The sequence below is a fragment of the Gambusia affinis genome, linkage group LG17 (genome assembly GCF_019740435.1).
Source record: "Gambusia affinis linkage group LG17, SWU_Gaff_1.0, whole genome shotgun sequence".
NCBI lineage: Eukaryota > Metazoa > Chordata > Actinopteri > Cyprinodontiformes > Poeciliidae > Gambusia > Gambusia affinis.
The window spans coordinates 8693554-8721265 of NC_057884.1; the positions used below are offsets into that span (position 1 = coordinate 8693554).

The 27712-nt window shown below is 37.5% G+C and overlaps 2 protein-coding genes across 2 annotated transcripts; one reads left to right on the forward strand and one right to left on the reverse strand.

Moving 5' to 3' along the window:
* Positions 1 to 19766: 19766 nt before the first annotated feature.
* LOC122846799 (beta-1,3-galactosyltransferase 9) lies at positions 19767 to 20995 on the reverse strand. Its single transcript, XM_044143975.1, has 2 exons — positions 20960 to 20995; positions 19767 to 20861 (listed from the first exon to the last, which is right to left on the reverse strand). The coding sequence occupies exons 1-2, from the start codon at positions 20993 to 20995 to the stop codon at positions 19767 to 19769; spliced, it is 1131 nt and encodes a 376-aa protein (XP_043999910.1).
* A 1708-nt stretch (positions 20996 to 22703) lies between these two features.
* On the forward strand, positions 22704 to 27163 carry psmd5 (proteasome 26S subunit, non-ATPase 5). Its single transcript, XM_044143976.1, has 10 exons — positions 22704 to 22934; positions 23709 to 23853; positions 23929 to 24042; positions 24140 to 24268; positions 24477 to 24586; positions 24703 to 24845; positions 25031 to 25222; positions 25652 to 25761; positions 25879 to 26019; positions 26149 to 27163. The coding sequence occupies exons 1-10, from the start codon at positions 22762 to 22764 to the stop codon at positions 26404 to 26406; spliced, it is 1515 nt and encodes a 504-aa protein (XP_043999911.1). The 5' UTR covers positions 22704 to 22761; the 3' UTR covers positions 26407 to 27163.
* The last annotated feature ends 549 nt before the right edge of the window (positions 27164 to 27712 follow it).

The window sequence follows — 27712 nt, forward strand, 5'->3', positions numbered from 1 at the left end:
GGTACATTTTCTGTTCTACATATTGTAGATATGTAGAGAAGATCTAGAACAAAGGTTCACATTTAGGAAATGTATTATAGCAAAACTCTAATTCATTACTTTTATGTAATTGTTATCGTTGCCTTGATTCATCAACGAGTTTTGGGAATCTAAATTTCCACTGAGTGAATTTAGGATCAGCATTCTATTCATGCCCCAATTTTCATCCTGTCTTGCTGCTCTTTCATTATAATTTCTGTGACCCGGCCTCTACCTCACGTCTCTTAGGTTCCGCAGGAGGAAGCCAAATTTAGAGCCGAGGAGTGGAGAACCTGTCCTTTCTTTAAGGCAACCAAAATTATCTCTGCTAAAGCCCCAGGGTTACACAATAAACATTTCATTTCCTCTGGCAAGTATTTCCTCTGGGTAGGCTTACATGATGTAAAAATGCAGAAATGGCCAACACAAAATCCTTGTCATTCACTTTTTTGGGGGGGAGGTAAGAGTCATTCTTGGACCTTAAAGCCTAAATCTATTAATGAGGATTTGATTCATATTGCAAAAAAGGATATAAATGCTTTATTGTGAATAGATCATGCAAAGAAAGAATGTTTTATTCAAAGAAGGAGTCAACAAAGAGTAACTATGGAGGAAATAAGTAATATATCTGTCTAAATCCAGACCAACACTCGTGCTTTGGGACATGTTTTTATTTTATGAATAAATGCGCAGTCAGTTCAAACAGATGTGTTTAGAAAAACAATGCAACAAAGCAGATGTGATGGCATGCCTTTCAACCAACTGATTGGGATGTAGAAGTCTAATGGTCCTGATGAAGCTTGTTGTGCATAGAGAAAAGATAAACCTTTCCAGAATCGTCTGTCCTGTTTCAGTCCTTTTAAATTTTGGGCGTAGAAATGCCTTAATTAAATAGCTCCTCACCATGTAGTTGGTTCTTGATGTTTGAAAATCAACACACTTTTGACTTTTATATCAGCATGTTTTTTTTTTTTTTTTTTTTTTTTTTTTTTTTTGTCTTTTCCAATTTGAGAAAGTCTTAAAAAATTGGCTTCTCTGTCATTTCATATTTATACTTTAAGGACACAGGAAATCAAATCAAAGCATGCAATACTCATAGGCTCGCTAGAGGCATAAACCTTTTAACATCAATAACGCTTTAACAAAGCAGGTCATTAATTGACGGGTTTTTTTTTCTCTGGCTAGACAAGCACAGAGCCTCTCTCAGTGCCAGACTGCCAATTACTCTAACAGATTGTTGCATCGAGCTTATGCTAACATATTGGAGCCAAAAATAAGTACGGCTAAAGAATGTCTTCTGCAGGAGGATGTACTCTATTCATGTACACACTAATCTTCCATGTCGCTCTTAAATTGTCATCCAGTCCGCTGAACAGTTGCAGGATTAAAGGAGGAAAATGGGATAATCTGACTGTATGTTGATTTTTCTGGAGAAATGGGCACCCGTTCCTGTTCACACCCCTTTGTTCATTCTAATCAAAATTCTTTGCGCTTGCTTTCTAATCCACGTTCAGGGTTTGATTGCTGACTTAAGTCGCCTCCATGTCTAAAGCCTTGTGTTTTGGTTTACACACTAGGTTTCAGTCACGAAGCCGGTATAGCTTTAAGATTAGAAACCTCAGTCTGTTCATTGGTAAGTTCACACCGGTAGTGGATACACACCTTCAACCCACCAATCCAAGATTTATGAATTTCCTTACTTGTATTTCAATACGACTCTGGAAAAAGTTGGAGTCAATAATAAAAGTCTCCAGGTTTTAAATAATCATCTCTTTCCCATATGTTGAACTACAGTAATGTCATAGGAACATATAAAATCCTTTGTCAAAGAGACAAACAGCATTAAAATGCAGAAAGGGGGCAAGAAGTGAAGCCTGCTGACTGGGAGCAGGTTTTCCTGTAATAGTATCCTAGAGGAGATGAGCTGGCTTTCTCCCAAACCCTGAAAAATGTCCTTATGTGAGCTTGAATGACGCTGCAGTGTCGTGCCTATTCTTGGAAAAGAATTACAGTTTTAAGGCAGTTCTTGGTGGTAGGTTGGAGAAGCGAGATTCAGCTTAGTGTCTCCACCTTTTAATTCAACAAACTTACTTGGCTATTAGTTAGCAGTGCAAAAAAATAAATTGCTTAGAATGAGAGAAACCCAAATTTTATTTCACAATGCCAACAGTGTGAAACCAAGTCTTCTCAGCTTTGCACATTTCTTTAAAAACCTGAATATTTATTCAAAAAATTCTTGTAGGGTAAAAGTTGAACCACTATGCAATGCTGCCAATGCCTCTTATGATTTAAAATGTGTACAATCACATGGTATCCTTGTATAATAGCTCCCCACTATTATAGGGCAAGTTTATTTGAGATTTTACATTTGAGATTATGACTCCATATTGTTGTTTCTGACATAGCCTTGTGAAACAAATACATTGCTCCTATTTGTATTTTAGCTGTAAAAAAAAATCACTTCGAAATTAATGGTTGCAAAGTCCTCTGTTTCACTATTCTGCGTAGAAAATGATTCAGTGACAATGAATAAATGTCGATCAGAGATAATGTGCCTCAGAGCAAGTTCACTAGTTTGTGTTTTGTAACAAGTCATTGGTGTCGTTAGTTTTATGGTGTTACATTTCTAGTTTTCGGAATGGTAACAGCCACATTCATTATTTAAACAAAATCATTTATATTCACAAATTCTAAAGTCGTCCATCTTGTTAAGAAAACAAAAAGTTTTTATTGTGTTAAGCGTGTTATGAACTTCAACTTAGGGCATGCCAGAGGAGTGGATAACTTGAGGGATCAGAAAAAGAAAAGAAGAGCCTAATGTCAGACACATCCTCAAAGTGAGTCACCTTCTTGTGTGAGAAAACCCAGAAGTTTCTTAACTTTCAGCAGAAGATATAGTTACTCATACTTTTTCTTGATAACACCTCCTTTACACACCAGAATGGTTGCCGTGGGAGATTAAAGGATTTCTAAAAATTAACACTCTAGGTATGTTTTTGATGTGAGGGAATAACATTATAACATGATGTAAAGCTCAAAAATGTTAATTTTACATAATACTGCCTATTTAAAAATTGCTTTACCAGATATGTATTTTTGAATCCTTAATCAGATGTTCAATATGTAAAAAAAAAAAAAAATACCTCCCCTTGGTTTACATTTAAAACAACAGAAATGCATTTAAATACAAAAAACAGTAAAATGGAAAGATAATTATAAAAGCTGATGCACAAAACCATGAATTCAGATCTCAACCAGATTAACCATCATTAAGCCGATAACTTCTATCTGTTGTAACTCACGAGTCAATTTTCAGTGCAAACTGTTAAAGGGGGAGTGTCGCGTAAAATTGACTTTTTGGAGCTTTATATCATGTCAAAATCTTATTCCCTCATCAAAAGCATATCTGTAGTTTTACCATGGATGGAAGAGAAATCTTTTAATCTCCTGTGGCACCTACCTAGCTGTGCAGAATGTTTGTTTGCTGCAGTTTCCAGACTTCCGAGCTTCTGCCTCACAGATCACCCCTCCCAAACAGCTTCCCTGCTCAGTTCCTTCAGACTAGTCAGCAGAAATGAGCAAACATCGGGTGAAATTGTGCATCTGCTGAGCTCATTATAGGAGCTGCTTCTCACTGAATTTCGGGCAACAACGTTGTTAAAGCGCTAATAGAAGAACGATGTTTTGATGACTTCCTGAAGGCAGGGTTTCAGACAAAGCAGGAGCTTTTATAGAGACAGAGGCCCAATTTCAAGTTATTAAGTCAGGAAGTAAAATTTCTTTCAAGCCATAGCATTTGTTTAACAAATGAAGGTAACATAGTTACTTGATTATGCCATAAAATGGCAATATATGGCTGGAAAACACATAATACTATCCCTTAAAAACAATCATAATTTTATTTGTAACATGCGGTATGTAGCACATTATGAATTATTCAGATTTGATTTTATTTCTATACTGTGTCTTTTTAGAGTGAGGAATGACGTAAACGGGCATGCAGTCAAAATCTACAACTCCAAAAAAAGCTTTATATGGAACGGGTATTCATTATTTTTTGTTATAAAATAGTTGGACACGGTACGGTCAGTTTCTGCAACATTCCCATTGGCAAAAAATAACTTGTAAATTATTTTTTTCCTGGCTGTTCAGGGAATTCTTTATTTGTTTTTAGGGAAGCTTTTGCCCATTCTTTCAGCAGCAAGGTTCCAGGTGCCAGGTTCTGAGACTCTTGGCCTTTCTTTGTGCAACTAATGACAAAAACTTTAGCTTTAGGCTTCTACGTGGGATTTGGATTATAATCCAGAAGAATCAACAAATCACCTCTGCGTTCTTTCCTCAAAATATATCATTGCTTTGAAAGCGGTGTATAGGTCTGAAGTCATCATCATAGTTGCATATCAGAACATTGTGATTTTTTTTTTCAAAGTCTATCCATCAAGATTCTATTGAGTTCTCTCATTCCAGATATCACCATCCTACAAACACTACAAAACTAACCTTTTAAAATGCAAATAGTTAAAAAAAGAAAAAAAAACTAAAGAACTGAAATGAAATGGTTTATGTAATATCAAAAAATTTGACATTTTATTTCTACATTTTGTGACTCATGCATTTGGGTTATCTGTGGGGATGTTTAATCATCTGACCTCTGGAAAGTTCGTCTAACTTCTGGAATATTTCAAAAGACATTGCAGAAGTTTGAGCTTGCCAGTTCTTGCTTGAAACGTCTATGCGGTGATACAACACTATCTGCAGTTTAGCAGTAAAATATGCCTTATGTAAGAAGACATATCTAGACGTATCTCCTCTACAAATATTAATATATACACCGTAGGAGCAGTAGCCCTCTGTTAGCCTGCAGCAATCCGAATCCATGTCCACTCCCTTTCCTCTAATTTGATATTAAAAACTCCAAAATTAACCAAGCCTCATTTTCCTGTATCGTTGCCATTTTGCCACGATGACAGATGACTAATTTTCTCTCAAACAAACAATCGGTCAACACTCACAACTCACTTTGTGCTGAACTGGACCCCCTCTGTATACAGAGGCATGCTAATCTGCTGCTCAACCACACGTGAGCGAGTATAGCGGGAGTGACTTGTACTTATATTGAATAACGGCTCTATGTGCCTCTGTTATTCCAATGGGAGGGAGCTGAGGAGAGGGACAGGCCATTCCAGTGGCATTTCCAGCAGCAGTCAACAAACGCTTGTCCTCTCGGAGCTAAGCAGGCTTTGAAAGGCTCGCAGCTCCTTGTGTGTACAAGCAAACACTTGCTTTTGGTCAAAGGCCCCTCCAAGGGTCAACACACTGTTGCATCACAAAAGACGTATTCATCATGCGTCAAGGAGATGCTAACTCTTTTGTCCTCTTCCTCAAATCTACATTTTTATCTTCTTACTTAACCTTACCATTAGCTACTTTCCTGTAATCTCCTACTCTCTCTAATTACTCACCTTTTCTTTCATTTTATATTCATGGTGTCTGTAATTCAACGTGATTCTACTTGAACTTCTGCACTCCTCTTTTTTCCATCTTCATTTAAAACGTTGCGCTACCCTTTCACTATTGTGACTTCAGTGCTTCTAGGATTAAGGTAAATGAATGTTCTTGAGAGGGCGTGAGGTGATTATAGCCACTGGCTCAACTTGACACAAATGCTCAAACTCAGCCAGAAGCAAATAAGTTTCAACAATTTTGTTTCAGACATGTGACTCAACTGCGAAAAAAAAATAAATAAAAATTAATTAAGATATTGGGAATATGAAATAGAAAATTACCCCAGTCTTTGCTTTAATACATAAAAGCAAATGCTTTTCAAGTTTAAATCACTAGGTGTTAATATGAAGGCACAGAGTGATCTGGGAGCAATGCTACCTCTGGTGGTTGTTTGCGCATAATGCATGCTGCAGAAAATAGTCCTGTTGGTCCATCTTGGTCTCTGAATTTGAAAAATTGGACAGGATCAGTTTAATAAAATTGATAGACCTTAATTATCCATGGACATAATTTAAATATGGGTAGTATAAATGCTGGAAAATCAATAAAAAAAATAATTAAACAGTAAAAATGATCAAATTTAAGTTAATTCCTTTCACCACTTGCTATACAGGATGAAGTGTCTCAAACTTCTGCTAATGAACTGTCATTTGATTCAGGTGTGTTGGACCAGAGAAAGAACTGAAATATGCAGAATAACAATAATGAATTTAGGCACCATTGGCTTAAACTAAGGCACTTTGATGTGTTAAACCCCTGAGACCTAAGTCAAATAGTGAATCTGTGGCAAGACTTGAAAATTAACTCCACATACACTTTTTATTCACTCTGGATGAGCTCAAGCAGATTAAGAGTAACTCCAGTCTCTACATGTAAAGCTGGTGGAGACACACCCACTAGAACTTCAGTAAAAGTTAGTTCCACACAGTATTGGCTCAGAAAGTCTAAGCAAAAATGTATGACACATTTCTTTTTTGTTTTTTTTACAGACATTTTTTTATTTTTTATTGTAATGCTTTTGGACATGTTGGAAAATTTCTCAGCTGGATTATTGCAATTTAGAGACGCAATATATGCAGCACAAATTGTATTTCTTAATTGATGTTTAATGGCAAGTTTTAGAAATGCCAACTTGCATAGTAAGATGAGTAAGGAACACACAAAACAAGGATTTTATTCTTTTTTTTACTTGAAATCATATGTAAATATGGTTCATATTTGATAATACTGCGCTGTATGAATAGATCTAATCCAATGGATGTCCCACATGGCTCCTTAAAAGAGCCAAAAGATCAGCTTCTGGTTGTTATGTGCATCATAGCAGACCTGCAGGTCTACTGGAACTGGACTCTTTCAGTGGCTAATGACTTACTCAATATTGGGAACAATTTAAAATGTTGCAGTCTTTCAGGTTATATTAGTGTATTTTCATGGCATATTGTGTATTGTAAAAGAGACACAAGAAAGAACAAGGAAAAGTTGGCAACATATCTGCAACAAGGACTGACTAAACAAATTCAATCCCATAATCTGACTTTACAAGGAGAGGGCTTGTTACTTAAAATCTAATAGTCAAGAGAGAGAAAGAAAATTAGTAGCTAGCTCCAGCCAACTATATTTTTCTTTGAGCATATACAATAATTAACTTTATATATATGTTCCCAGACCCGGTCCTTAGCCATCCCCAGCTGTGTATTTTTGGTGCCAGCGACCAGGCTGAGGCCACTGTCATTTCCCAACAAGGATTCAGTCTTATGCCGTCTCGTCTCATATGAAGCCTACTGGCTTTAAACCACCACACTTGTCTCAGTAAACCAAACCTTAATGACAGGATTGTCTAAACTTGGAGACTGTAAAAATGTCTCTGGGTACTTCCATTTGTCTCTGTCTATTTCCTATATCTAGTGTTTTGAGTTTAAGTGTACTTTTCTTTTATATGTGTGGTTTTTGCTTCTGACTATGAAAGAAAATGTTATTTCAGCTTTGAATTGAAAAAAGAAAAGGTACCAGTACAGTCTTGCATCTCTGCTGCCTCCTGCAACTGGAGTAAAAGACAAACGTGAAACTGATACAATTTGAATTCTTTCCTTCCTTGTTTTTATTGCAGAAGCACACAAGATTGCAGTTCAAATGAAATCACTGGGAAGCTCTGTTTTTTCATCTTTCTTTCTACTTTGAATGGAGTCCTTCAACAAAACTCATTAATATCATAGCAGTCACACCTATATTGGCTTGCTGAACTTCCTGCAGAAATCCAAACAGGGTATGAGGAGAAGAAGGAGGCAGATTGACTTGAGAATTTCTCATGTTTGCCTCCTGTGCAGAGCCAGTGCCTTGCTCTATGAAGGGCGCTCACTAAGGCATCACTGTGACTCATTTCACAGAAATCATCCATCAAAGGGCTTCATTTAACTAGATCTGAAAGGTGAGCCTTTTAACTCCTTCCTCTACCTGAAGCCTGGCCTGTCATCTGTTTATGTTCTCAGAGGAAAACACCTCTGAGGCTCCTTCCTTCATTAGTGTTAGTCTGCAAGTTGCCATATTTTCTACAATACAAAAATAACACTACAATCATTCTAGACCTAAATCCTTTGGTTTTGCACCACCCCGCATAAGAATAGTGACATAGATGCACCATGTTGCCAGAAATATTGCTTCGGCACAAAATTAAACTTGAATATTTTAATATTAATATGATGTTGAATCCCCCTGTGCAGCTATAATAGTTTAATGCTTCTGGAAAGGCTTTCCAAATAGTTGTAGAATCCCTGACTGTTGTTCTAGATGTTAATTTTTGACTAGGTTAGACAAAGCTGTCTGGTTTGTCTTCTTGACTCTGATTTCTCCCAACAGTGTTCTCTCTGGTTCTGGTCCAAGCTCTGTGCAGATCAGTCAAGTTTTTTCTACATCAAACTCACCCATCCAAGACTTCAGTACACCATAATTCACTCTGCAGCAACTCCACAGTTGACACAGTTCAGTTAGGCAAATGCCAAGACAGACTCATCACTGGCAGAAAGAGAGAGATGATTCATCACTCCACAGAGTATGTCCACAGCTCTGCAGACCAGTGGCAGAGTACCTTACACTGCTATATCCAAGCTTTGCATTGCACAGGGTAAAGTGAGGCTTAAATACAGATGGAAAACCATACTCTCCTCACACTGTGGTTGAGTTAATTTGAAGGCCACATGAAGTTTGGTGCACAGCGCATGGTATGCACCTCAGTATGTGCTGACCGTGCGCTGTGATTTTACGTGGGCTCTCACTAAGTCACTGAGTTGCAATGCCAATCACAGCCACTTCAGTATGATAACAATGAGACTTGGTTGTGCAATATTTAGTGGTGAGAAATCTTCATAATTGTTTTTATCGCACAAGAGACACCTTCACACACACCACAGTCAGTTAAGACCTAAAATTTGCTTTAATTTACTCATTGAGCTACAGATAAACATTTTTGCTTAGAGATAAGCAAAATTGTATCAGTGTATCTCACTATCAGGGCCGGTCCAAGCCGAAATTTGGTTTTGGGGCCCTTTGGTTCTGCTAACAATGTAGACCAGCTGCAATCAGCAGTTCGATCATTAGATTATTCACTCACCTGCTATAAACTTATTGCATCTCTGGCAGTGCTGTTTACATTACATACATGTATAATACAGGATACATTTATTGGCCAACTGATTTAGCAATTTCTGGGTGCCAATTTCCTTAATTTTGGGGGATCGTGATCTGCTGATACTTACATGTGAAGTCCATCTTACCCCCTAATCTGATCTTTGTCAGCAAAGGGTTAAAAATCAGCCTCTGTCCTCTTCTGGGGACAGTATGACTGACAGACCGGCCCGCCAGGTCAGGTCTGCACGTTTGCAGTTAACAATATTCATCCCACTGTTGCCAACTCACCGACGTTTTTGCTATATTTAGCGACATTTCAGCCAAAAATAAATCATATCAACTAAAATCAAAATCAGCAGGTCAGGCTTTTTAAAGATCGGTAACCCGGGATCGGCCAGAAAACTTCAGTTGGTGCAGCCTACACACATATTCATGACATTATTTAATTAAATTAATTTCTCTTAAGCATTACTCCAATAGGTAAAAATTTAATTTATACCAGGTGAGTATTTCTCCCCTGAGAATGTGGCCTTCAAATGATTTTAACCGAAGTTTCACATAACTTAGAAGTTGATGTAATAACAATGTTTGTTTTACCCAGAAAATGATTATGCTCAGCAGTAAACAACAAATCCCCAACTGCAGCACAGAGCAGCTCATCGATGTAGCAGCTATGTAGCCTGACATAAAAACGTTTTGCTAGACAATGTCAAACATTGAGAAGTTTTAATTATTGTTATCAAACGTTATCAAACATGGCGTTTTGAAGCCAAAAATATCTCAGAAATATACAGAGAATCAACTCATTTAAAATTTAAACTCACTTTCACACAAACACAAAGATGCTAGTATAAATGTTTGGCTGTTGAACTGGACCGTTCAAGCTAATTTTCTATCAGCAGCTTTACAAATCTTTTACATTACATTACATTACCAAGAAACATTAAAACAAACCTAGCCTATATCTTGGCTTTTTTTCTATTCTTCCTCTTTCTTTTTTCCCTCCCTGAAGGATAAGTCCTCTTTGGAGACATTGTTTTGCTTACTTAACTTCTGACTGGAGCTTTGGACATTTGGATGCGCTCTGCACGCTGCACGGCAGCTCATGTGCATCATGCCGTCGCAAAGCATGCGATACCTACCGCGGCCACCAGGGGCCCCCAAGAACAATTGTTTGTTTTCTTTTGATCAATAAAATAGTCATTTCTCCATACATTAGCAAATATATATTATTGTAAAAACAAATCAGTTCATGGTGAAATTGTGTGTTTTTGATATTATAATGACACATAAATTATTTAAAAAAATAATAATAATAATAATCAGCTCCACTGAGGGCTGCTTAGTTTGCTTATGACTTGGGCCAGCCCTGCTCACTATTACTTTGTTTGCGGCATCCACATATTGTCAATAATTGTAGATGTATATAATTCCTTTAATGCAGTCTGCTCTAACTACAATCTTTTGCAAGGTCTACATTCTGTAATTAATAATTAATAATTATGATGTTGCAGAGATGTCACAACTGCCATCAGCTATAAGTCATGTCTGCTATTTAGGATTTAACCAATCTATTTTTAATTTTCTTTTTTCTGGACAGGATTGCCGTCAAATAAAGACCATAAACTTTTAAACAACAGCAATAACTAGTGTATTTAAAAAAAACCCTGCTCCACCCAACAATTTTGCTAGATCAAGAGCATTGGATAGGAGAAAAAATTTGTATGTTTTGCTCATTCATCAAGTTACTGTTACAAATTTACTCCATGACATGCAGTAAAGCAAGCGTAGCTTGTAACATCTTCATGAAGCGATGTGCCCCTCCCACTAGTTAAAAGACGACATTGAGGCTGCCACAGGATTTCAAGGAGTGGCTCTGGGTGTGTTCAAAGAATTATGTTCTGTATAACACACATTGCAAACATGTAGCACATGAAAGGAAAGTGCAGTGCTGAGACAAAAGACGCACAGTACTGATTATAAACGCATACACTGCAAAAAAAAAAAGAGACAGTTTTAAGTCAGAGACAAAACAAGAGAGGGGAACATGAGGGCCATGAGCCATGCACTAAGTCTTCAGTGAATGAATGTTCTGGAAAAGATGCACCGGTGATCATGGTCTAAACAGACAACAGATGTGCCACTGTTTTTCCTCTTTTATTCTATGATTTTATTGGCTATTATTGTGGTAATGATGGACTATGGGACTAAGGGCACTGTAGCAAAGGTCTAGAATTGAAGAGGTATAGATAATTGAATTGCAATTCAATTATCATTATGAAAATTGAATGGCATTGAAGAGTCAGAAGTCTGGGAAGACAGCAGCTTTACCATTGACAGATGTTTGTTTTACACACTTCACAGGTGTAATGAATGTCTGCTTTGGATGTGGGAACTTTTCCTGTTACATTGCAAAAGTTTTGTCTTCGCTGACCTGACGTCTTTATGGAGTTTAGTAGCATCCTGATGGCTTTCAACGTTGGCTCGTTAAGACTCTGGGCCTTTTGGGTTTGAATGAACTTTATGACGGAACATAAAGCATTGGTACGTTTCCAAACAGTTTGCAGAAAATTGTCAGGGAGCTTTAAATTTTTCTGGGATTGAATGGATTCTTTTAAGACAAGTGATTATCCTGTCGGGACCAACCAATGAACCAATGGTTCATTCTCCTAAGCTGGTAAAGTGAATCCGTTACCATTTCATCTTTCCCACAATGAAGATGTCTGAGCTGAGTTTTCCACCCCATCCTTTGGGAAGATGATGAAATCTAGATCATTGAGTTCTTTACACACTTTATATGTGCCATGAAATTTATTGTGCTATGTTGCAGAAGCAGGCTGCACCTTAAAACTCAACCTGCTGAGGATCTGAACCTACAAATACTGCAATAAAATCTCTCCTTCACGCCGAAAGCTGCTTACTGCACTGCGTCTTGTGTATGACTGGCAGAAAGTCGCTGTAAAACAAAACCCTATTCAGTTCAGATTAAGATCACTTTCTGAAGGAGCACAATGGGACCTCTGATTCGAGTTTAATGGTAATAGAGAAGTCTGCAATGTTGTCTTTACCATCAGATAGCCCGCCTACCACCAACTGTTACGTTTACAAGGTAAATGAACTATCATTCGATCACTTTAATAATACTTTGGGGGTACGAGTTAATCTGGAGCCCTATAGATTTTTATAAAAACTTTTTACATTGGATTAAAGCAGAAATTTCCCATCTAAGAAAATGGAGGTCTCTGTATTATCTTAAAGCTAAAGCTAATGAAAAATAAATAAACAAAATCAAGCTTTATATGTGATAGACCAACACAAAGTATCACCGGGAAGTGGAAGAAAGGCATGCACATAAAAAGATTTCAGCGAGTAACTATCTAAAAACTTGCATTTTTTAGATGCTATTAGGTATTTGTTAAAATACTATCAGGTATTTTAACAAATACCTTTAACTATCAGGTATTTTAACAAATACCTGATAGTTAAAATATTAGGTATTTGTTTTTTGTTTTTTTACTTAAACTTTTGTTAAATTCATAATAGAAACGGGTCTCTGTATTCTGTGTTTTGGGGAGTGAGGTTGTGTTGCAATTATTTTTCTCTCACTTTAAAGCCAAAATCACAAAGAACAAAACACAAGAATAAACTAAGAAACTAAGCTGAAAGAAATTAAAATGTGTGGAGAAAACCTTTTAAACAATTCTGCATTCAGGGAACTGAACAGAATAGTGCAACACTTCAAGGGAACCAAAGAAACAAATTAAAAATGGTCAAAATTCAGACAGAAGAAAACCAAAACCTAAATAATCCTGGATGGTGAAACTCTGTTTTTAATTTCTAAAAATCACTGTTGTACAAATGACTGTATGAAAAGTGCTCTCTAAATGAAATTTGATTACTATAACTTGTGTTTAAAAGAGAGATAAAATGTTAGCTGCAGCACAGTGGAAAAACAGTGACTGTAATCTTTCTGTTCCTTACATTGGGGCTTCATACAGCTTATAAAGATTATAACTTCGGTTACAAATGTTCTCCAAAATCTATTAATTATTTGACTTTTCAAATTTGGTTAAGCAGACTCAAATAACTTCAGAGCAGAAACAACATGGGTGATACCAGACCAGAACATGGTTGGAAATGTACCAAAGCAAGCTGGAGGAAAATATGTATTTTTAAGCGTGGTGGTAACTTTCCACTTGGACAGGAAAGAAGTTTTCTTAAAAAAAAGTCCCACAGAAAACATTTGTTGTGAATTGAACTATATAAAAAAAAGTGAATTAAGTGTTACCAGCAGACCAGTAATTTAAGGTGATAACTTCTTTTTTAAAGTCTGAGACTGAGCCTGACAGTGATTTGTAACTTGCTGCAAGATGAACAGGATGTCCTGAGGGAAATAAAATGGACATGTTTAACTCTGAGCAGAAAAAAAAAGGTTTTAAATTTGTGGTCATTGTTGTGCTGGATTCCTAAACCTCAACCACAATAGTTTGGTTTACTTGGATACATGAAATACACAAATACTTACAGTCTCATAACTCATAGTCAGTTACTATAAGCTTTTCAGGCAGATGCTGTAATGAGTTGAGTTGCATTTCTTGGAAAGCCACTGTTTGTAATGACTATTATTAGAAATCAGGTCTCTCTTTAAAACACCATCATTATTTCCTGTCCAGCTTGACCACTAAACCTCAGCTCCTTTACTGTGGTCAACACACTACAAGGAGGAAGCTGGGAGGACGTCCCATTAGACATGTCACACAAAACCCAGTACAGTAAAAAAAAAAAGAAAAAAAAAAGACCATGACTGACTAATCTGGAATACTTTCTTATATAACACAACCAGAACCCCAAACACTAAGATAAAGGTTTATAGGGATCAATATATTAGAGAAAAAAAGGAGAAAAACACAGCTGAAATTCTCAGCTTAAATTTTTTTTCAACCATTGCAAGACCTCAGTCTTTTAAATTTGGTTGTGCTTTCTTTCTTGCACAATGACAATAAAATAAATTTTTATTCTTGTGAAAACAGCAACCAGGTGGAGCAAAAATAGGATGGTTATATGTCATTCTAAGTAACTTGTTCTAATTTATGTACTACGAGTGTTCAAAAATTTCACCTTTTGCTGCCCAAACCTAGGTTTACTTATTGCCTTTAAATCATCGCAAACATAGATTTTTTTTCTACAATGCAATAAAAGAAAGACTTTATGCATTTAGAAAAATAGATCTTAAAAGAAAAAAAAAAAAAGCACAAACCATCCAACTGATTCACAACAAAGACTTTTCATGCCACACCCTACACATGATTCCAATGCAGCAATATAAAAAGCCCACAGCCTTGGGCTCTTTTACTTAACCATAAATACATATTAAGGGCATGGAGTGCCAGTCTGTGCTGCTGATATAATGACGTTGACATTAGGTAAAAGTACTTTGTAGTTGAAGCAAAGTTGGGAAGACTGATTCTGCATTGCAATCCAGAAACCATCAACAAATTCAAAAAGGCCTGTAATAATATGTGATCTGATATGTTCCATTACAGACTGAGTCTCCACCCAGTGCTGCCTCTGACAGACGTGAGTGAGGAGCTCTTTGATGAATCCTCCAGTGCCTCAATGCTTTGACAGGTCTTCCCATTTGTAGCCAGTAAACCAGTCATGTGTTCGAACTGATATACTTCAATCACGAACGGGAGCTTGTCTTATGCGGTATTGAGAATAGTTTCAGTTTTTTCCGTTATCTTACATAAAAATGCTTTGGATTAGATTGTTTGATATATGACAAAGATGACGTTTTCTACTTATACTAATTAAAAATCAGTAAAGAAAAAGAGCCATCAATATATTGCTTTCCGTAGTTAAACACAAGCCAGACCTATTTACCAGACCGGTCAATTCAAGAAATCCTTTACATAGAATAGCCCCTATGTAAAGGATACTTTATGTTACATTTCTATGTAGCATGAAGTATTCTAAAAGGAATCAAACACCAATCCTGATCTAAAGAGGTTCAAGAAGAGGAAAGAGACAAAGTCCCTGACATTTGTCGCACTGGCAAAGGTTGCAAAGTCACTTCAGAGGCTTTGGGACTCCAGCGGAAAAGGGTGAGAGCCAATAAAAGAAGAAAACGTGGAGCAGTGGTAGACCTTACTACAAGTGGCCGGCCAAAAGATACTCCAAAAACACATCAGTGATTCATCCATAGAGAACTGCAGGCCTCACTTGTCCACAATAATGTCACTGTTCACAATCCAGCACCAAGAAAGAGTTTGGACAAAATGGCATTCCTGAAAGAGGTCCAGGATAAAAAAAACAACAACTCACAGACTGAAATTCAAAGCCATATCTCACATTTGGGAAAAAAAGAAAAAGAAAAAAGAAGCATCTTCAAAATTCCTAAAAAATATTTGTCAAAACATTTTGTTGATGGAAAATGACAAACCATTAAATTTTGGAAGGTGTGGTTCCTTCTACACCTTTTCAAAGTTGACACACCCTTTCATTTTAATGGGACACAATGCACAGAAATTAATGAGATGCACTACATTTCATGTGACAAAGTGAGAAGCAAGATAGTTTGCAGCAAAGCATTGTTATATAATGCAAACGTTTTCAGCTTTGTTTATACTCACTTGTTGAGCTGTTATATACAGAAGCACAGAGTAGCCTTTTATGATTAATGCATACAATTTTCTCCAGATGGAGCGGTTTTTGAGGAGAAAGCAAGTCAAAACCTATAGAATCCATAATTAAAACTCAAGAAGTCAAAAGCAGCTGCACAGAAAGGCACCAGCTTCTGGCATGGGAAAGCTACCAAAACCTCAAAGCATGGATTATGGAGTTTGTAAAAAGGGAAAGCACCAGAAACCACAGATGTCGTCAAAACGAGGGTTTATCCTTGAGGTTACAGCTTCTGCGTAAATGGGCTGGAGGGCCACACGAACACTGACCCTCAGCTCCCAACATAAATCTCACAATCAGGTTTGTACGCAGAAAATAAAGCTGCACATTGCATGTTCTCTTGAATAGAACACATGCATAAAGTTGACAAATATTTCTTTCTTCAGCTTTTGCCTTCATTCCCTCTGACCATTCCCTCAAATAGTTGGCCATGCTATGGAGTCTCAGACGTCTTTCTTCAGTGTAAACACTCTAAATAAAACAGTCTTTTCTGGTTTGATGAGTCCCTCCCATCAGAGAATGTTCTCTCTGAGGAGAGCTATTCATTAGAGCACACCACCCACATGCAGTGTGCCATTTCCTTCAACCTCACATGAACAATCTTTGCAGGCTGTCTCATGAGTGGATGTGTGTAACTGTATGTTCATGTCTACAATCAGGTCTCCATATGGTTTGAAGAGGTGTTTTTTTTCCTCCATTTCCCTTTCCCTGTTTCCACTTTCTCTTGGAAAATTCGACCAAACCTTAACAATGTCCGGAGTTAGTAGTTTGTATTACTGACTTTGACTATAGAACAACTCACATTTGGCAATGTCTTGAATACCATAATGACCAAATATTTAAGTAGTTTCATGATTTACATTTTTACGTTTTTTGCATATAAAACAATCGGCCAGGCTAATTGGAGTCCTAGTAATTCTCCGTACAACAATGTCATGAACTTGGAGTAGAGTGATGGATCTTTGACAGTCTCTCTTTTGTAAACAAATTTCTCTTGACCATCTGGGTCACTAGAGCTCTATTTTTTTGGGCAGAATACAATTTATTACATTTCCAAAACCCAAAAGGAGAGTGGAATAATGTAAGAAATTCATCAAGGCCTGCAGTCGACCTCATGTCCAATTGACTGAAACTGTGATCCACGGCAACTACCAAATGTTCATCTGTATAAAGGTAACTGGTAGCTAACGTTAAATTTTTATGTCACAATGACACTTATTGATAGTCAAAGGATCAGAAAGTGAAGGTAGTTATGCTTGAATTTATGTATGTAAAATGCACAATATACAAATGTCTGCTTGCAGCAATATGGCTCATAAAGTTGGTTGACATCCTTATTTGTGGGTGTCTTAAACGAGAAATACCACCTAATGTAGTTTGTCTTTAGAAGGTTTTTGTCAGCTCATTTTTGGTCTGAAAAAGCCCTGGAAATATAACATTTTATTTTACTTTTGGAAGTGATTTTTGAACTGAAAACAGCATAAATAAATAAATAAAGGTAATTTTTATGTACTGCATAAAAGTAAAAAGAACTGCTTGGATAGTGACCTGCAGAGGTGAATTACATCTGGAGCAATTTGTCCATCATTCCACTATGATCCCGTCCAAATCCAACCGTTGACATGACTAATCATCTGCCAGAGCTACTTCTGACATGCTGAGGTGTTATTCTTTGAAGTGTTTTGGCTTTGAGACAGAAAGCTTAGCAGACACAGTGGAACTGTGCCAAAGAGGAATGGAGTGTTGCAGTGTGAACTGCTGGCAGTGCAGCCAGGCATTTTGTTTGGGTAGTTCATGGTACCAGCACTGGAGCCAGACGTTTCCGTGGTGGAATTTAAGATGAAGTTTAAAAACAACATTTACGGGACACCAATTTGTTCTTCTTGATTTACATGTTTAGCTGGTTATAAACTGACTGATGGTGAAAATGTAATTCAGGCTGTTTTTAAAAAGAAAGACAGGAGAACATGTGATAGGCTACAAATGTAATGTCTAAGCTGACTCGAATGTTATTTCAGATCAAATAAAACTCCCACTCAGATTGTAAAAACTGTTCTGTCCGTTTTTCTGTCAGAATAAAGGACATAATATACCCAGCAACTCCACCGTTATTTGGCTATGACTCAAACTAACCACCAGATGTCCTCATTAACACAAAAAAATCTGTGTCCTCTGGCAGAGGTAGAGGAAAACCATCAAAGCTGAAAAACTGCGCGATGCCTTGAAAAGGTTTTTATACACCTTGACGTTTATCACATTTTGCAACAATATAACTTCAGAGCATTTTATATAGAGTTTGTACTTTAGATCAACACAGAATAGCACACAATTGTAAGATGATAGATCAACACGGAGCACATATTTGTAAGAGGAAAAAAAATGTACATTATTTTCTATATATTTCCATTCTTCACACTATGTAGAAAAACAAACAATACAACCAACTACCTTTAAAGACAGCCCACCTGTTTGTATTTTATTTTCGATATGAATACAAGTGTTCTGTGAAGAACTCAGAGAACGCTACTGAACAACCAGCATGGTGGTGGCAGCATCATGCTGTGGCAATGCTTTCTTTAACTGGAAGGGATAAAGTTATGAAGAAGTTTAAAATAAAATTAAGCCTAGGAAAACTATCCCAAGTTCTGAACATCTTACAGAACAGTGCAGAATGCATCATCAAAATGTAAAAATATGCTTAGATTTTAACCTTATTTTAACATTTGAAAATAATTTTACAATGTAGAACAATCAAGACCTCCATTCAAACTGACATGCATGGTATTGAGGGCATTGATCAGAGAAAAATTAATGTAATTCTGGAGAACCTGCAGGGATTTGTAGCTCACAAAGGAGAATCTGCCAATAGGACAACTAGTACTCCATAAATCTGAAGTCTGAGCAGATAGCCAGAAGTCCTGACTGGAATCCAACAAGCAAGCATGTGGAAGAGGTTCATCTATAAATCAAATGAGATCAAAATTGAACATTTTAGCCTGAAAGTAACATGCTTTTTTTAGGGGCCAAATGTTGTACATCATCCTGAGCACCACATCTCCACCATGAACTATGGTGACAGCGTCAGTGGGGATGGATGGAGCTAGTTGACCAGAACCAGATGAAGCCATATTCACGCTTGCAGTCTCTGTTCAACTGTTCCACTGACTGAGCTTAAATTAAAATGCGTTGATCAATAGGCAACATTTTTAGTCTCCAGAGTCTATAACATAAGTGGTAAAGATACACAAGCAAAGATTTATAGATGTAAATGCTGCTCAATTTTGTCCTACAAACTTTTCAGATTTTTATTAAAAAAGAATATAAAAACCATGCTACATTTTCTTTCCACTTTACAATTGTGCACAGCTTCATCCTGCTTTGTCACATTGCATGTTTATGAAATAAAGCTTGTTGCTGGGATTTAACAATCCATTACGTATGGCTAAATACTTTCCAGATTGGATATATTATATTTTACAATAAATGTACTTCCAAGAGAAAGAAAACCAGATCGTCTATGAGCAGAATGTTGTTGGGATGTTTTTTCTTTAATTTTGTAGACATCTACTGTATTTGAACGATCAACCATACCACAAATAGCACCATCAGCTTTAAGACATATTATGTTTAAAGTTTTCCATTTATTTAGCGGAGGTTTCAGCCAAGTTAACCTAACAATTAGTAATAGATGAAAACCAGAAATGGTATGAAGTTCACTGGGCCAAACTAGGTTCTCACAAAACACAAAGTAATCAAGAGGAAAGATTTAAAATAATCGGTTTCCATCTAATCCATCCATTGAATACTCGGAGGCTAATCTCTTCAGATGTCAAGTCTACACTTCAGCTTACTTAGATTTTTGTTGTAACACTTCAGAGTGGACAAAAGGAAACTAACAGAAATACTCTGAACATAGTGTTATGACATTTTAACTTATACAATCAAGTCGGCTCTCTTGAGTTTTGTAATAACATTTTATCCAAATATGTACGAACTTTGCAGGCCACAAGCCCAGCGTATGTCTTAAGCAGGGAACATTTTCCATGTTTCTGTTCAAGGTCTTGCCACACTCTTTCTAGCTCTTGGCTTCCCATTCCTGCTGAGCTGAACAGATGTTGATAGCAGCAGGCATTGTAGTGGATGTGTCTCTCTCCTGAGAACCTAGCACTGTGAGTTGGTGTGACACCAGCTTTTTGAGCACAGAAACCTACAAAAACGTCAACCGGGATGGGTGTAAGGACAGTCGATGATGCAACGTAGACTTTACGGACCACATCCTGTGACAAAATGTAAGCAGTTCCTTCACAGTATTCTGGTAGATACTTGTCAGGGTAGAGAATGCGGGACAGGTAGCGTGGACTGTTGGGGTTCCTGTCAGGGGACTCTTTCTGGATCACTCTGCCTAGATACAGGTCTTCTGAATTCCTGTGAAGCCCTCGCAGGTAGCTTCCAATGGCAGGTAGGTTTATGAATACAGAGTCCTCAGTCAACAGAACCAAACGTGCTCGAGGACAGAACGTGATTACCCAACGAAGAGCCAGCAGTGTGTTCTCCTTTGCTCCATAGAGGGATGACACATCTACGACACGGCTTTGGATCAAATCACCTTGAAGTTCAGACTCTTTAATGAGATCCTGTTGGGTGGTGGAAGATTCAGTCGATGCTGTGAAGAAGAGTACCTTAATGGAAGATTCTTGAATTTGTGTTTGGTCTGCCCACGTTCTCCTCACTGCATTTCTTTGGGTGATATTTGCCGGAGAGCTGAAGACCAGAGCGAGGAGGAAGAGGTCAGGTTTTTTGCAGGCATCGGGATTAGAAATTATATAATCTCTGGATACATTCTGCCTTATGGTGCTCAAGTCCAGTTTTCTTGCTCTCTCCCTCACATCTGCAACCATACCATCAGTGTAAACCACAGGGGACGGCTGCAGGAGGTACTCCTCAACAAAATCTGCCCCGAACAGCAATGCATGGAAGAGCAAGACGTTGAACAGGAGGAAACACCACTGATGGGTACGCAGCTTACACAAATAGCACTGCAGTGTCAAAAAAAGAATGAATCATTCTAAATGCAGTATATGAAACTTAAAAAATAAAATAAAAAAATTATGAGTTCAAAAAACGTAGTTTGTACCTGCATGACAGCTGCTGCAAAAGCCTCTTTGCTCATCTGTTTATTAGCTGTAAGTGATGATTGGACCCGCCACGGCAGAAGGCTCTACAACAATAACAGCTGATCACACGGGGTTTCCACTTTCATGAAACCCAAGGCGCATGTAACTGTGCACCCTGTTCCCAACTGAGATCTTGATTTCAAGGAGTCCATCTTACATTATACATACTAATTCTGTGAAATGTAGAAAGAGAGGGTGAATAAAGCCAAAAGATTGTTGAAGATTCACCATTCACCACAAATTACTGAAGCAAATAAATGACATTCATAAAATTTACTATCATTCTTAAAATTTCCATAACCATGCCCTAGATATGTTTGTGTCTCTACCAAGTTGGATTTTAATTCATGTGACCATGGGAGTTTAAAATATATCAAAAGCATTGAAGATGAAATGTGTAAGGCACAACTAAAAACTCAACAGGACTGACACAATGCAAAGGCATCAGTAATCAAAGAAGCAGCCAAAAGAGCTATTGTACCTGGAGGAGCTGCTGCATACACAGGCATAAGAAAAACTTATAAAAGAAGATACACTGATCAAATGAGACCAAAATCGAACATTTTGGCCTACAAAACAGGCTGTAGGAATGTTTTAAGAATTGTGTAACTCTACACCCAGTGGTCACGTCCTCATTTAGAAGAGTGTATCTAATTTACTGATATGTTTAAACAGTAGCTCCAAAAGGTGAACCTTTCTTAAAATTTTATCAACCAGCTTGACATATTAGATCATTTGTAGGTAACATTATTTTAATAATATTCCCTTTCTGGACTCTTATTAGTTTTGCAAGCAATATGTTGCAGATGTTAAAATATCCTTCCCTGGAAAAGAATTCAATTATTAGAAAAGCTGTGACTTATAAAACTTTATTATTGAAACTTTGGAGGGATGTGAAGAGATGACAGGTTTTACAGGTACAGTGGGACATAATCAAGTTCTAGTCGAATGTTTTTTCTGGCCCAACGCAAAACACAGCTGATGGGTCTTTATGGCCATTTATTGAGAATCCATATGAAGGTTGTAACCAGTGCAAATTCTGCACTCAATCTATTGCTGATACAGCAATACTTCCACAGGCCATGATGTCTTTAGAATTTTAAGAGTGTAGTTTTAAAAGTCAACTGTGTTGATGTGGTGGGTAGCACTGTTGATTCATGGAACATCCCCTAACTAAATCTTAGAGTTGAGTGTTTACTTGCAACAGCTTTTCCAAATACATGACTTCCTCCACTGTGGAAAAACATTGATCCCAGGGACTTTTAAATTACAAAATCTGTGACCATGATAGTCTCTTACTCTCTTTAATGGTAAAAGCTGTACAAGCTCTCAATAGGATAAATGGATTGTGCAGAAAGTATAAGTTTATATGTACTTTTTAATCCCTATTTATGTTTGGGAGTAAAGTTTTGAAGTAAGAAACAAAAAAAACCCAAAAAACCCCAAATGTGATTAATGCAGGAGTGAGTGAAAATTTTATTTTCAGTAACTTTGTTTGCTTTATTTGAGTTATTTTGTTTAAACAAAGCCAAAGAAAATCTTAAAAGCATAGAATTGTGGCTGGTGTTATATGGCGCAATAATGTCTTTCAAAAGCGAGTAAATAAGTTAGAAGGGAAGGCAGTCGAGCAAGGCAAATAAAGTAATCAAGGGTGTTTTATTCCCACTTAGTCCACTAGGTGGTGGTAATGCGCTCTTGGTTGTGTGAGGCTAATGTGACATGAAGAAGAAGCGGAAGTCGTGGATTCCAAATAGACACAGTCATGGCAGCCACCATTCAAAGTTTGCTGGAAGAAATATCCGGAGTTGAAGACCCAATTGAAGAGTTGCAGAGCTTAAAAACTGCCTTATTGTCTGTTCCAGTCAGCGCCCTGAGAGACGTCCTGAGCGGACAGCGTTTCGATGTGATTTTCTCTCTGCTGAACACTAATGAAAGGTTGGCTTTTGTGTCTCAGTCTTGTTTACACTCTGTTGAACTCAACGATTGCCCATTTATTGCTGAGTCAGAGAGCGTGTTACTCTGCTCTGCAGCTGCTTGAACAACTAATGGATTAGAATAGCCGTAAGGATAACGACAGGAGAGGCTAGCTAACCTCTCCTGTATCCTAGCATGCAACTAAGGCTTGTTGTCAGCGTGCTAAGTAGCCACATTGCTACACTTCTTCAGTTTATTTTCAGTCATGTTCTCTGAAACTAAAATGTAGTTTTTTTTTAGCAGTACCAGCCCTGTTTTACTCATAGACATATTTTTAAGTAATATGCATAAGAATTTGTTTTTACAGATTCATTTGAATTTATATTCCAACATTTTCCAGCTGTACCTTAAATTGAGCAACTGCAAATAATTTTTCTATTAAAATTAAACTTTAATAGTTTGGTCTAACTTTCCAGTTAGAGTTAAATTAGAATAATATCATGGGCAAGATGCTAAAGATCAGATATAGTAGTGAGGTGGGGGTGCAACTTCAGACTTACTGCAAGTCATTTATTATACGAACTAAATGTTTGTTGGAAGAAATATCCAGAGTTGAAGGAGCACTTAACATTTGCATCACAATTGAAGCATCCATTAAGAAATATAATGGATACACCAATGCGTTATGATGACTTTGAAAAGATAAAGTGGATCAGCAACTAACAAACTGTTAGTTGCTGATGTAAACCATTTGTTACAGAGGTTTTGAGTTACTAATATGTTCTGTGTTCACAGGGAGCAGGTTGATCTGTGTGTGGACATTCTTGAACGCATCCTACTAGCCCTCAGTCCTTTGCATTTGGTGCATAACTACAGAGAAAAGCTGCAAGAGGGTTTGAGCCATCCTAACGACACAGTGAAGATATTGGCCTTGACACAGGTAGGGAGTTTGGACACGTACAGTAGATAGCAGCCAGTAAAACCAATGTTACATTAGCCTTTGTTTTCCTTTCAGATTGGCAGGGTGGTGGAGCACCCAGAGGCCGTCACACAAATCCTCAACAGTCATGACATTTTACGGGCGGTGTTCCTTTGCATTGGTGAGGAGAAAATTGCTGTGGCAAAACAGGTGAAAACTTTAGACATTGAAAAGATTTTGTTCCAGTTCGTCCAACCTAGATGGTGTGCAATAAATGTTGTCGTGTTTTCTCTTCTTCTTCTTCCAGGCAATTCAGTCCCTTTCTAAAATAAGTCACTCTAAGCCTGGATTAGACAAGTTATTTCAGAGTGATCTGCTTGAAGTCATGAAGGAAGTGATGGGCAAAAACGACATAATCAGATACAGAATATATGAGGTGATTTAAATTCCCCGATTTTTTTCCTGAAAATACTAGATGAATGTATGAATGTTTCATTTTTCATTGACATCTACTTTTACTTGTTCGCATGAAAATAGTTTGCTTACCAAGTAAAGTAACATGATTGCTGCAAAATAAGTGTTCTCCACTTTTTTCAAAAACCTGTCATAAGACCAGTTCCTCTCGTTCTTCTTTCTGCTTGCAGCTGGTGGTTGAAATCTCATCTTTTTCTCCAATTTCTCTTGGTTGCTGTGCCAACAGCGGCCTCATTTCCCAGCTGCTCAGCGAGCTGACTGGAGACGATGTCCTAATCAGGTGGCGACAGCTTTGTATCAGTAAAAGCAAATGCATATCATGTTTGTGTATCTCCTTTCTGACAGGGTTCCCATGCCTTTCGTAGAGACTATTTTTATTCATGTCATTCCCATCAGGGCCACATCAATTGAGATGGTGACCACTCTGGCTCACAGTCAGCATGGTCGCCAGTATTTGGCCCAGCAGGGTATAATGGATAAGATTTCCAACATGATCAGAGGAGCCGATATGGACCCGTTTTCTTCCTTCTACCTTCCAGGTGAATACGCTTTCAAAACTATTTCACAATTCAGTACCAGCAATTAAATGATGATTTTGCCTTTTTTTTGTCATTGTTGTTCTTATTTGAAAAAACTTAATGGGCACTTTGAAAGTTATTTTTAATTTTCAGGAAATGTTAATCAGAACTGTGACCCTTACTATATATATATGCTGCTGATTTAGGTTTGGTGAAATTCTTTGGGAACCTGGCCATTACGGACAGCCCCCAGCAGGTTTGTGAATCCTACCCGATCTTCCTAAACAAGGTGTTTGACATGGTCATGGATTCGGACCCCGTCATGGTTGGAGTGGCCCTGGACACTTTGGGATTACTTGGTTCTACAGTCGAGGGGAAACAGGTTCTCCAGAAGACGGGTAGGTGTGATTTCTGTAGGTCTGGATTTTTGTGTCTTTCTCCATAATTTCAATGAACAAATGTGTTCCAAAATCACTCCTGGGAGTGGACCAAGGGGATTCAGTAAATTTTTGTTTGAATAATAACTCTTATTAGCAGGACAAAACAAAATGTAAATACACCAACCTGCAGAGAAAAAAAAGGGCTTTACAATAAATGTCTGGTGTTAAAAGAACTGTGAAGCCTGAAATAAAAGGACCAGTTACTGTAATGTTTACATAGATTTTTATAATTTTCTGTTATTTATTCCTAGTGATTTTTTTGGGAGGTTTTCTGGTCGTCTGAGATCACATCTAAGTCAATTATTTAGTCAAGCTGAGGAGTCATAACCATCTTATGTCATCTAGAAAGTTCTTAATTATTACTACTGGGGTTTTTTTTGTAATCAGGAGAAAACTTCAAGTTTGTGTTGTTGAAAATCAGCCAACTTGCTAGTTCTGGAGCTACTGAGCTCAGAGTTCGAAGCTTGGACGCCATATCACAGCTGCTCACCCTTCAGGTATTTAAACAAACAATCTGGTCAAACGTTACTGTGATACTGTTGAATACACAAAAGTAATCAACTCAACTTTGACATTTTTATGAGTTTCTACCTTTTTTTTTTCTTCTTGTACAGCTGGAGCATCAAACAGAAGACCTTTTGTCCCTGACAGAGTCCTGGTTCCACCTTCTGTCTAACCAGCCAATGGATATGATTCGCAACATCAGCACTCAGCCTTTTCCAGAGCTGCACTGCGGGGCTTTGAGAATCTTCTCTGTAAATAGCCACCGTCATTACTTGTTGATGCACTCATTGCCTTAAAAACTGAAGAATTACACCATTATTTCACAAGAGCAGATGGTGACAAGTGATAATAAAAACCATGTTGGTGTGTGTATTTCTTAGGCCATTGCAAGCCAGCTGTGGGGTCAGAAGATGATGGTTAACACTCCTGGTTTCATGGAGTTCATTTTGGATCGCTCAACTGGCCAATCAAAGGAGGCGAAAGATGCCAAATTTGAACTGGTGGGATCTCTTCTGGGCTCATCTACAGCATCAGAAATACTGGGCAGTCAAAACTACATCCGCCTGAAGACGTATCTGAGTGAAGGACCCTACTACATATCAGCTGTGGCCTCTGTCAGCACAGAAGGAGCAGACTAATTCCTCGGCATATATACATACACACATAAATTGGCAGACATACCATGAATCCTGAAAACATAACATATTACAAATAAAAGACCATTAGCCATTGAAGCTGTTTAGATACTTTTAGACAAATAATTGGGGTAAAAGTACTTGAATGACTTTATAAATTTAAAATGGTAATAGCAGGGAAGCAAAAGGCAAGTTTTCATGTTTTTAACCACATAGTTAAGCAATAAACTCTATAATATGTCAGATATTACAAGTTTTTCATCCAGACACATTCTTCAGTTTTTTTCTACGCTTTAAACTTTGAACTTATGACAACACGGCTTTCCAAAGTTGTGTTTCTTTTTGTGTCAGTGCTTTTATCTTTTTTTTTTAAATAAATGTTTAAAAATATAAATATCTTTACCTTTCCTGTAAATAAAAAACAAACCAAGAACAAATTAATTTTACTCAAAAAATGCACCTAAGGAAAGTAAAATCAGAGAAACTGATCATTTAAAGTGGTCTCTTATTTTTTTCCAGAGCTGTATATCTAAATATCTAAACCTTCCAAGTACTTTAATGTAGTCTTTTCTGTCACAGATAATATTTCTAAGTGTTTCACATTCTAGATCATTTTAAAATGCAATTAGTGTATTCTATTGAGTCATTCTAAGTGCAAAATGGCTTCAACATCCACTGGTCGCATTAAAACGGGCCTGCAGGTGGAGTATCGCATCCTTCCATTGCCACAGCATTAAAACAACAACAAAAACACTTTTCTCCTGTGAGCTCTGACTCAACCTCAAGCATCCATAATAAGCTTGAAACTCATGAGCACCCTCACGTCACCGTGTCCCCTGTGACTCATCAGTTCACCCACGTCTTCTCCTCCGTGTGCCATCAGATCATCGGAAGAAATATCCCGTCAGTCTTTTTACTTGATATTTGATTTCTGACATTCGCTTCATAAAAAGGCAGAACAGGGACGAAAGGATAAAGAACAAACCGTGCAGGATGCTTTTCTTTGTGCTTTTTCACCAAGGTCACAGTGTCCTCCCTGTCATTAAATCTGTTCTCATAATGTAAAAGCAAAACCTTAGGAATTTTTCTTACTTTAGAGTGTGTCGTTAAACTCTGTGATGCTGAGATTAACAAGACTCAGCATCACAGTTGACAGAAAGTCAACTGTTTCTACCAGTTGACTTTTTACGATGGACAGTTCTTATACTGGCTTCAGATTTTCTTAAGGTTGGAGGATCTGAGATTGACAAGATCCAGAAAGTAGGAGGAAATGTGAAATTGCTTCAATGGTGAATCAGCCCTCCATCAT